The sequence below is a fragment of the Mobula birostris genome, chromosome 23, assembly GCF_030028105.1.
Source record: "Mobula birostris isolate sMobBir1 chromosome 23, sMobBir1.hap1, whole genome shotgun sequence".
NCBI classification, from domain to species: Eukaryota; Metazoa; Chordata; class Chondrichthyes; order Myliobatiformes; family Myliobatidae; genus Mobula; species Mobula birostris.
Genome location: NC_092392.1, coordinates 7414948 through 7427003, shown reverse-complemented (window position 1 = coordinate 7427003; position 12056 = coordinate 7414948). Strand labels below are relative to the sequence as shown.

The following is a 12056-nucleotide window of genomic DNA, read 5'->3' as shown; positions in this document are numbered from 1 at the left end:
CAGTGCATGCCACACACTAACCTGTCCCTCAATGCATCCGACAGACCAGCTCCAAATTGACAATGTTCTGATAATTTGCACAATTCAGTACAATATTCAAAAATGCTTTCATTTTTGTTCTGATTCCGATTGTGAAATTTAAATCTTTCAGCAATGACCAGTGGTTTGGGGTTTAAATGCTGTTGAAGGGTGTCTACTATTTGCTTGAGCATTTTGTCAGCTGGCTTTTCAGGGGTTAACAAGCTTCGTAGCAGCCCCTTTTTGCTCCCTTACTACTGAGTAAGACGCTGGCTTTCTTTTCATCATTAACACCGTGAGCCTCACAATATAACTCCATTCTCTCAATGTAAGTTGCCCAGTCTTCAATGTCACTATCAAATGCTGTAACAGTTCCAATCATCGCCATCTTTGTTATGTTAATTTAGCCCCGTTTCCCCCCTTGTCTTTTTGACTCACGTGTCCTTTTTTGCTAGCGCCACGAGCACACTCCACCTAGATGTGTGTGTGTGTCGCTCCTTTTTATCCCCTTCTGGGGCAAGCAGACCTTCAGCCCCTGGGGGTCAGCACGGCTGTGGTCTCACTTGGACGTGCCGTAGCTCCGACTGTGTCTCTTGGTCTCCCAACGTTCCCGACTCCGGCTGTGCTCCCGCTTCCTTTCAGACTCGCGACATCACTCTGCCTCCTTCTCCCGCTCCTTGGCTCATTCCTTGCGCTCTTCCCCCGAGTGTCGTTATCAACTAAAACACGGCCTGCCGCTTAGATGTAGGTTCATTAATCTCATCGCCAATTTGTTGTGTATGTGGCCTATTTACACAAGAATGCTATTAATAAAAAAGCTGGAAATAGGAGCTAAGATTCGTGACTCTTTACTGGCAGAAACCGAACTCGGTACACACGTACAGATCAATACACGTCTAATAGCACATGCTCAATATGCGACTAATAGCGCATTCAACGACATGTTACTAAAACAAAGTTGTCCCTTCTTATGCTGTCGGCTATATGGTACACTTTCAGAATGGAGATGAAAACCATTTTCTTTAGCCAGAGAGTGGTGAATCTGTGGAATTCATTGCCACAAGCAGCTGTGGAAGCCACGTCTTTATATATATTTAAAGCAGAGGTTGATAGATTCTTGATTGTTCTAGGCATGAAGGAATACAGGTAGAAGGTAGGTAATTGGGGCTGACAGGAAAAATGGATCAGCCATGATGAAATGGCAGAGCATTCCTGATGAAACAAATAGCCTGATTCTCCTCCTATATCTTATGGTCTATGTTCCCATATTCCAGTCATTTCAGTGGTACCAGTAAGGCCATTTCTTTACTTGGCACACAGCTGGCTAAGTATCCAGAATGCAGAAACCCATTCAATAATGAAATATTAAACCTTGGTTGCTGAATCATGCACTGGGAAATTTATGATCTGTCTGTTACGAAGTACAAATTTTTTCCAATCCTTCTAAATTCCTGGAAAACAGATTTCTGAAACATTACCTCATTACAGAGCCTCTAAACAGCATTTATTATATAATTTCAGAGGTAGTAAGGCAGCTCCTTTGCACACTCCAAAATTGATTTAATGAGAGTGCAAGATGATTTACTGTTCAATATGGAGTACATCCATGAGTTATCAGAAGGGAAAAACGAAGAAACTCAACAAGGTTTAGACCTACAGCTGAACTACTTACTCATGTACCATTGCTAGATTAACAAAAGAATTAATCTAATAGTTTTCATTTTAAGTAGTGACAGAAGTCGATAGAATTAGGTTTGCTTTAGAGATTCCGCAAAATTGAAGAACGTTTCAGTCACAGTGTGCTTTCTACATTCAGCAACAGGATTGACCTTAGATCTTCAACCTAGCTGAAAATATACGGAAATGAAAATGGAGGCTGTGAGAAATGCAGATGGATGGAAATGGAAATGCAAATGTAGAGGATTTTGCTGCGGCGCAAGGCCTGGAAAAATAATTGCAATAGGCCACCAATCTGAAATAAAAGAGCAGCTGTATTCTTCTCATACAATTGATGAATTGGGTAACCACTAATTAATTCCAGTAACAATGGTGTGCTGCACAGAACAGTAACAAAAGTCTCACAAATTAGAGTTTCTTCAACAATACAGTTAAACGCCATCAGATACTGCAGTGAAATTTAATTCTCAAGCATAGAAAAGAATTTATGCAGCTCCATTTCAATTCAAATCTTTTGCCACCACTTGTGCCTTAAAAGTGAGACATCTGAGCACAAAATCAACCGAGCGAATGTGAGTCACTCACTTACCTCACGCTGCAGCACCAACTCTTTAGTAAATTGTGTAGCATCGTCACTAAATGGTTCCCCTTCCTGGATCCCTGCAGGCGTGTTCCGGGACCCACGAGGGCACTCAATACCTGAAACGATAAATAAGGCTCTTGAGAATGATGGAAACTAAAAGAAAAAAACATTTCTGCTGATGTTTGAAAATCATCACAAACTCAGATATCATGTTACAGCGAAGACTAACTGACAGCCCAAACCTCAAACTGTCTGAAGTAGCAAATGTAAAAAACTATTAAATAAAATACCAGTAATCAAGCCTGAGAGGGAAACTTTAAAGTAAGTGGACCCAACATGCGAGCTTACACCTTGTGGCAAGAATCACAGTTTTCTCAAGTGCCATATTTCCTGCTCCATGACATTAAAATTAGAAGTACAGAAGATCCAATAGATCCGAACAGTACTTCTTCCTTCAACCACTACTGAAAGTACATCAACACCTCCATTTATCTCAGTAGTTTGTGGGGTTCTGATGTAGTAATTTGGCTAGAAAACAACAGCAATAACTATTCAAAATAAAGTCAAATGATTGAGGGTACAATGCAAATTTGGTCTTAAACTCCAGTATTTTTCTCCAAGTGTGGATAGTCAGAGGTTTTTTTTTCCCATGGGTTGTAATGGCTAACACAAGAGGGCACAGTTTTAAAGTGCTTGGGAGTAAGCACAGAGGAGATGTCACGGGTAATTTACTTATTTATTTTACACACAGAGTGGTGAGTGCGTGGAATGGGCTGCTGGCAATGGTGGTGGAGGCAGATACGATAGGGTCTTTTAAGAGACTCCTGGATAGGCACATGGAGCTTAGAAAAATAGAGGGCTATGGGTAACCCTAGGTAATTTCTAAACTAAGTACATGCTCGGCACAGCATTGTGGGCCAAAGGGCCTGTATTGTGCTGTAGATTTTCCATGTTTCTATCACCAATACTTTTTTTTAAATGAAGGATTGCTAGAATACCCAGAAAACAAAATCCATGGTGTCAGGAATTACATTCCACAAAACCCCTGGACATATGATAAGTGACCAGATATTTATCTCCAAAGGAGAACATAGAGCAAAAAAGCTTACAAACCCTCACAGCAACAATAAGCACAAGGTACAGCAGGCATGATTATGAGATGAACAATAATATACAAAATGAGAATACAATGAAAAACAGAGCAATGATATTTGGTGCTGTAAATGCAGCTCTGCACAGCTTTTACAGCTCAGTAAAAATCAATGCTACAAAACAGAGATCTGTTCACAGCTACTGTGGGGGTTTGGGGGCAAGGTCAGGTTAATGGCAATAGCTATAAGAGAAACAAAGCTCAATCTCAAAGGCAGAATGTTAAACAACAGGGATATGCAATACTACGGTGAGAGTTCAATACTGCACAAACGCCATATGAAATAAAATGCTGATAGCTCGTTTACCTGCCCTAATTGTATAAATGGACATGAATAAAAAGACTTAGACTTATATAACCTGGTTTTCCTGATAAATAGAGTAGACAGAACAATAGTCATCACCACTGGATATTTCAAATTTTGAAAAAAAAGACAAGCCAAATCAAACCAACAGTCCTGCTAGTCAAAATGATACAACCAATGATAGTCACTGATCAATGCGCTGGACCGTAGACCTCTCGCTCCTGATGACACCACAATTTATGTGTGTATATATATATATATATATATATATATATATATATATATATATATACACACACACACATACACCACAGGGAGAGAACAAGAGAAAGGGGCAGATGAAAACAGGGTAGAGGGGTTCATAATGGGAAAATGGAAAAATAGGGAAGGGAAAGATACAGGGTAGAAGACAGGAAGGGTAGGAAGGTCAATATGAGGGAATGAGTATAGAGTCAGAGGAGGAGGACACAGCAGGACAGGGAAAGCGAGGGAGCTCGAAGGTGTACAAAAGTGCCCTGTGTGACAATGAGGGGTTGGAGGGGTAGAGAGTGTAGCAGGATTAGCAACTGCAGGGGGGAGGTGTTGGGGTATGTCAGAACATGAGTAGGGTAGAGGAATGGAATGGGTTAATAAATTCACACCTCAGTCTAGTTCAGACAGAAGTTAGTCAGCACCAGACAAAGCAGATAGATAGATATGGTTTCTGTACTCTTGTACTTCAGACAATGTTAGGTTTCACACTGCAAGAAAGATTTTAAAACCTGAAGGTTCACTGTGACACTGCTTATTAAAAAATAGAAACAAAGACTTGAAAATTGGACCTTTATCATTGAAGGACTACAGATTATGGTGCAATGTAATGAAAATGTGTAAATTATGAAAGAATCAGATACAGCAGATTAAATCAGGTTGTTTCAAGTATTTGGATTCATGGTAATGAAAAACATATAGAGATGAGATTAAATGTAAGTTAAAGAAGGCAAGGAAAACTCACTGGAATTTTGCGCCTAAATTTGTGTAATAGTTGCCAAAATCTCAACATTTCCAAATTGCATTTAAAGAGGGCAAACTGGTTAAATACAAATTGCTAGAAAAATCTGATTTGAAATACTTGGTCATGTGTAATATGGTATGGACTAATTGGGACAAATGGATGGTATCCCTGTTGTAATTTGTATTTTCTGCTTCACACAAGCAGCCTAATTTTTTAAAAAAATCACTTTTAATAGCAAAGTTTTCATCACCTCCATAGCTTCTCTAAAACTCAAAGTAATGATTTACTTTTAGAAGTGAGAGTATGCTCCCTCAATTTAAAAAAAAGTTTTAAATTTTCAGTTATGTTAATCAAGACACAAGTGATAATTCTCTTCATTGTCTCTCCATTTCTTGCTGATTAAAGCATCGAGCAAGATTGAAATCAACGAGGACGAGAGCAGAGGACAAGTGGGTGTTCAGCATCATCTGCCTGTGTTTGACTGCTGTCTTTCTCCCTCTTACTCGCTGTTGCAGGAGGAAGGTGCCTGCGTTCGACTGGTCTTCACTGCTTCTTACTAGATGCTGCTGGAGTCTTGAATCTTCGGCAAGGTTTAACCGACACACTTTGTGGATGGAATTCTACAGTTTATGTTATGATGTGTTTCTGGTTTCTCCTTTTTTATTGCTATTTTGTCAGGTTTTCATCGGGGCTGACTGGCCTCAGGCTCAGCAGTCTACAGTCAAAGAACAACACAGTGCTAAACTGAACTGAGTTCTGCATTTCCAGAATGTTTCAGTGACTCTGTGGTTTCATCTTTTACATTCTGTTTGTTCTCCCACTCTTTTTTGTTGCCATTTTTGTACATTAGGCATTTAATATTTTGTCTGAAGGGGTTCCATAGTGTTGCATAGTGGTCCATAGGCTGTCTGTGGGAAGACAAGTCTCAGGGTTGTATACAGCATACATACTTTGATAATAAATGCATTTGAACTTTGAAATCAAGCCAAAAGAACACTCAAGAAAGTAGACCATGCATCAAAGAAAATATTGCAGGGCTCCACTGATGTTTCCGATAAAAAAAACTCTCAATTTGTATAGCACTCCCTTACTAATACACAGAGATTTTTGTCCGAAGCCTCAGTGTTCAAGTCATACCACACAAACCTCAGTTGCTAACAAATAAAAATCCATTAGGAATGCAAGAGTTCAAGCCCACCTTCGTTAGTTTTGTAACTATCCTAAGTTGATGAATGAGGGATATGAAGATCAGGCCAAACAAAATGAACTCCAGAGGAGTAATCACCCAGAACAGGGGAAAGGGATGAGCATCCAAATGGCTAATCAAGCTTTTAATTTTCTTCTTATATCAAAACTATCAATATGCTCTGGATATCACTTATTTAGTACATCACTTTCAAGTCCATATAGGCTTTCAGAGAAATCTGATTAAATTCATTCGTCAACTTATTTTTTGATATCTGCTCTCTCTCACATCCATCAATTTCACCACAATTAGCTAATGTTCAACTACATTAGCAGTATTTCTGCAGTATACAACTTACCTACCAAAACTTTGGGAAGTGGGTAGGTGGGTAAGACCATAAGATGGAGGAGCAGAAGTCGGTCGTTCGGCCCATCAAGTCGGATACACCATTCAATCATAGGCTGATCCAATTCTTCCAGTCATCTCAACTCCCCTTTCACCCCATACCCTTTGATGCCCTGGCTAATCAAGAACCTATCTATCGCTGCCTTAAATAGACCCAATGACTTAGCCTCCACAGCCATTTGCGGCAACAAATTCCACAGATTTACTACCCTCTGATTAAAGTCATTTCTCCGCATCTCCACTCTAAAAGGACAACCTTCAATCCTGAAGTTGTGCCCTCTTGTCCTAGAATCCCCTACCATGGGAAATAACTTTGCCATATCTAATCTGTTCAGGTCTTTTAACATTTGGAATGGTTCTATGAGATCCCCCTCATTCTCCTGAACTCCAGGGAATACAGCCCAAGAGCTGCCAGATGTTCCTCACACGGTAACCTTTTCATTTCTGGAATCATTCTTGTGAATCTTCTCTGAACCCTCTCCAAAATTAGTATATCCTTTCTAAAATAAGGAGCCCAAAACTGCACACAATACTCCCAAGTGTGGTCTCACGAGTGCCTTATACAGCCCTAACATCACATCCCGGCTCTTATATTCTATACCTCTCGAAATGAATGCCAAAATTGCATTCGCCTTCTTCTCAACTGACTCAACCTGGCAGTTAACTTTTAGGGTATCTTGCACAAAGACTCCCAAATCCCTTTGCATCTTTGCAATTTGAATTCTCTCCCCAACTAGCTAATAGTCTGCCTGTTTATTTCTTCCACCAAAGTGCATGACCATACACTTTCCAAAACTGTATTCCATTTGCCACTTCTTTGCCCATTCCCCTAAACTATCTAAGTCTCTCTGCAGGCTGTTTCCTCAACACTACCTACTCCTCCACCTATCTTTGTATCATAGGCAAATTTAATCACAAATCCATTAATACTGTAGTCCAAATCATTAACAACATACATCGCAAAAAGCTGTGATCCCAACAGCGACCCTGTGGAACTCCACTGGTAACCAGCAGAAAGCCAGAATAGGATCACTTTATTCCCACTCTCTGTTTTCTGCCGATGCTCCACCCATGCTAGTAACTTCTCTGTAATTCCATCGGCTCTTATCTTGAGAAGCAGCCTTGTGTGGCACCTTGTAAAAGGCCTTCTGAAAATCCAAGTACACGACATCTACTGTATCTCCTTTGCCTACCCTGCTTGTAATTTCATCAAAAATTGCAGTATGTTTGTCAGGCAGGATTTTCCTTTCAGGAAACCATGCTGGCTTTGGTCTATCTTGTCATGTGCCTCAGGTACTCCGGAATCTCATCCCTAACTATCGATTCCAACAACTTCCCAGCCAAGCTAACAGGTCTATAGTTTCCTTTCTGTTCCCTCCCACCCTTCTTAAATAGCAGAGTAACATTCCAGTCATCTGGTACGATGCCAGAATCTATCAATTCTTGAAAGGTCATTGTTAATGCCTCCGCAATCTCTCCAGCTACTTCCTTTGGAAACCGAGGGTGCATTCCATCAGGTCCAAGAGATTTATCCACCCTCAGACCTTTAAGCTTCCTGAGCACTTTCTCAGTCGTAATTTTCACTGCACAAACTTCACTTCCCTGACACTCTTGAATGTCCTGTATACTGCAGATGTCTTCCACTGTGAAGACTGATGCAAAATATACATTCAGTTCCTCTGCCATCTCTGCATCTGTCATTATATCTTCAGCATCATTTTGTATTGATCCTATATCTACCCTTGACTCTCTTTTATCCTTTATATACTTAAAAAAAAGTTTTTAGTATCTTTGATATTAGTCACCAGCTTCCTCTCATAATTCATCTTTTCCTTCCGAATGACCTTCTTAGTTTCTTTCTGCAAGTTCTAAAAAAAACTTTGTAGTGGGTATGTGAAAAAAAGTGGAAAATGAGAGCACCAGGGGAAACCCAGAACCACAGGGTGAACGTGCAAATTCCATGCAGATGGCAGCGTTACCAACCGTGCTACTGAGCTGCCTATACCTGAAACCCCAAAGGAATCAGTTAACAGGGAACACACTCACTTAGTTCATTAATTGTTCCCCCCTTTTTAAAAAACAAAAATTTAAGCCAGCATCAGTATGAGACTGAATAAACAAGAGCAAGTCAGATCACATCATTAAGAGGTCAACACGGTAGCACTGCAGTTAGCGCAAAGCTAGTACAGCTTGCGGCATCGGAGTTCAGAGTTCAATTGCAGCAACCTCTGTAAGGAACTTCCTATATTCTTCCTGCGATCATGTGTGTTTCCTCCGGGGTGTTCTGCTTTATTCCCACAGTCCAAAGAAGTACCGGTTCGAAAGCTAATTCATCCTGTGAGTAGGTAAATTGCACGGTGGTTAGGCTTCGGTGAAACAGGTGAGTTGCTGGGTAGTGGGGCTTGTTGGACCAGAAGGGCCTGTTCCACACTGTGTCTCTAAATCATCTTCTTCATGTGCCTTGCGCGTCACACACTTGGGTGATCAAGGCTCTCCACATCAAACAATCCCTCGCAGTGTCACTGATATCTTGCACACTCAGATCTGTTAGTTCTTTCATAGTGTCCACATATTTTCTTCTTTGCCTTCTTCTTCCGCATTTCCCAGGCATACGGCCTTGTAATTTAAGGCATTCTATTTCTCCCTTTCTGATGACATGGCCCAGGAATTTAAGTTTCCTCTCATTTAATGTTCTCATTAAAGATCTTTTTGTATGGACACGTTGGAGTGCTGTCTCATTAGTTACCCTATTTCTATATGATATTTTCAGCATTCTTCTAAGAAGCCGCATTTCTGTTGCTTCTAAGTTTCTTTGGAGTTCTGGTGTTATAGTCCACGTTTCAGAAGCATACAGCAAGATTGACCAGATGTAACATTTTAGTAGCCTAAGCCTTGTCATAGAAATGTGTCTGTTGGTAAACATGGGTTTCATGTTTTGGAAGTTGGTTTTGGCAATGGCAATTCTTCCTTTTACTTCTACTTTACTTCTAGCATCTTGTGATATAAAGCTACCAAGGTAATTAAGGCTGGTCTTTTGTTCAATCTCTTGGTTGCCGATGTACAATTGGCAGTTGGGAGTATCCTACTGTTTAGATATTACCATACATTTGGTTTTAGTATTTACAGTTGATGGTTAGACCAAAATCTGCACTTGTTTGTACTACTTTGCCTAGGAGGATTTGTAGGTCTTCTGCAGCACTTGTTATTAGGGCGGTATCGTCTGCATATCTTATATTGTTGATGTTAACACCTCCAATTTTTATCCCATCTAGGCCTTCTATTTCTCTGCAAATCAATTCACTATAGATATTAAATAATTCCAGTGAGGCAACACATCCCTGTATAACTCCTCTTTGAATTTTTGTCCAACTGCTTATATTATCATCAATTTTTATTGCCGCCCTTTGATTCCAATATAAATTTTGAAGCAGTTGTTGGTCCCTTCTGTCAATGTTTAGTTTAGTGAGAATTTGAATTCATTTTCCATGTTGCACTTTGTCGAATGCTTTAGTGAAATCAATGTAACATAAAAAGACATCATTTTGATATTCAATTGCCCTTTTTGAAAGCAATCATAGTATGAAAATTGTGTTCCTAGTTCCTCTATCTTCAATTAACCCATATTGAAGTTTAGATGTTTCTGGTCTTAACTTGTTTTTAATTCGACTCAGAACAATTCTCAACAAGATCTTTTATCATGTGACTCATAAGACTGATTGTTCTATAATTTTCGCAGTCAATAGTCCCAGGAATTTTTGGTAGAGTTATAAGTACTGATTCAAGAGATCGTCAGGCAATACACCAGACTCATATATGCCATTAAACAGTTCAAAAAGAATACCTGTGCCCGGATCTTCTAGGGCTTGTATCATTTCCACTGAAATTTCATCAGGTCCAGCAGCTTTACCACGTTTCATGCTTTTCATTGCTTTAGTTATATCTTCTTTGGTAATAGGTGGGCCAGAATTAGGGTGTTTAATATCTGGGGGTTCCCTCTATTATCTTCAAAAAGCTGCTCTATATACTGAATCCACCTCTCACATACTTTATCTGGATCTGTTAGTATGGAGCTGAATGCTGATCTTATGCATCCTGTACAGGAGGTTTTCTTAATTCCAGTAATTTCCTTAATTTTCTTGTGCATTTCTTTGCTGTTGTTAATATGGCCTTTACTTCATTGCATTTTTGAGTCAACCATTCTTCCTTTGCAATATTGCACAATTGCCTGGTCCGTCTGTCTGGCTCTCTGTATTGCACTTCATTATTCTTCACTAACCTTCTTTGTTCCATCAGATCTAGAATTTCTTTGGTTATCCACCCCTTGTTGGTGTGTTGGATTTCTTGCACTGGGATTATCTCCTCTGCTGATTGCTGTATAGCATATTTAAATCTGTCCCAAATAGGTGTTGTTTCGTTTTCACTGAGGTGTTTTCCTTCAGCTGTTTTGAATTGTTGCTTAAGTATACTATCATTTTTAAGTTCCCCCAACATATACTTCTTCCTCTTTTTTCCACGTTTCAGTTTCTTTAATTTTGTTTTAATGGTAGCTATTACTGGATGGTGATATTATTGTGATATTATTTCTAAAGTGTTCATTGATGGTAATGAAATCTATTTGCTTCCTTGTTCTACCTCCAGGGCTAATCCACGTACACAATCTACGTGGATGGTTTTTATACCAAGCATTGGTGATCATTTGGTTGTTTATGACACACCAATCAGTAAACCTTTCTCCACTTTCATTTTTCTCCCCTAATCCAAAAGGTCCTATGATGTTATCAACCCTTCCCTGTCCAACTTTGGAGTTAAAATCTCCCATGACTAGTTTTATATCCTGAGATTTACATTGCTCATAAGCACTGTCCAGATCTTCACAAAACTTGTTGATGTCCTCTCCATCCACATCATTTGTTGGCGCATAGGCTTGGATTATGCTAATGTTAAAAGGGCTACCCCTTAATTTAACTAAAAGCAGCCGGTCGGATATTGCCCAAAATCCCATAAGACATTTTGATACTTGTTCGTTTAAAACAATTCCAACTCCATACAAATGCTGTTGACCTCCAGAATACATTATCAGAGAACTATTCTTAGTGAATTTGCCACTGTCGGTCCATCTAATTTCTGACAGGCTTAAGGTATCAACTTCCAACCTTTTCATTTCATTTTATGTGTTGTCCAACTTTCCTTTCTGGTAAAGTGTATGGATGTTCCATGTTGCTACCTTTCCCTATTGCTTACAGTCTCTGGATGACGGTCTGGTGTCACCTGTAGCACATGACGACCCCTACGGAGGGAGGTGTTGTTCTCTTGATTAGACTCAACTCCATTCACGCTGTTGTCTGGTTTCCTTCTTTGTTTCTTTCCATGATTGACGAGGCAGAAATTTCAACAGTGGTTTGCCATTGCCTTCTGCTGACGCAGTGCTCATCTAACTGGAGCATTTGACCTCTAATTCGCTCAGGTCGAGGTTTCTTTAATCAGAACATCCCGGTGTTCCTATTTGGTTGAACCCCAAATCATACCGATCCTAGACATATATTGCTTATGAAAGGTGGCCATCTCACCACTGAGTCATGTGGTTGCTAGCAGACGTAGATAACGAGCCAAGTTTACATACAAGCCTGGCGAGGGGATTACATGCAGAACAAAAATTGAAACACAATATTGAATAAATGTTATTTCATCAGAATTTGGAAATGAGAATCAATCTAATCCACAGATGCTACGTGGTTATTT

General features: G+C 39.8%; 1 protein-coding gene across 1 annotated transcript in view; it reads right to left on the bottom strand.

Annotated features, from left to right (window-relative positions):
• Positions 1 to 12056, bottom strand: part of snd1 (staphylococcal nuclease and tudor domain containing 1) — a 919733-nt gene that overhangs the window by 527040 nt on the left and 380637 nt on the right. The window contains exon 16 of the mRNA XM_072241822.1: positions 2285 to 2394. Within this exon, the coding sequence (XP_072097923.1) occupies positions 2285 to 2394 (110 nt within the window). The remainder of the gene's footprint in view (positions 1 to 2284; positions 2395 to 12056) is intronic.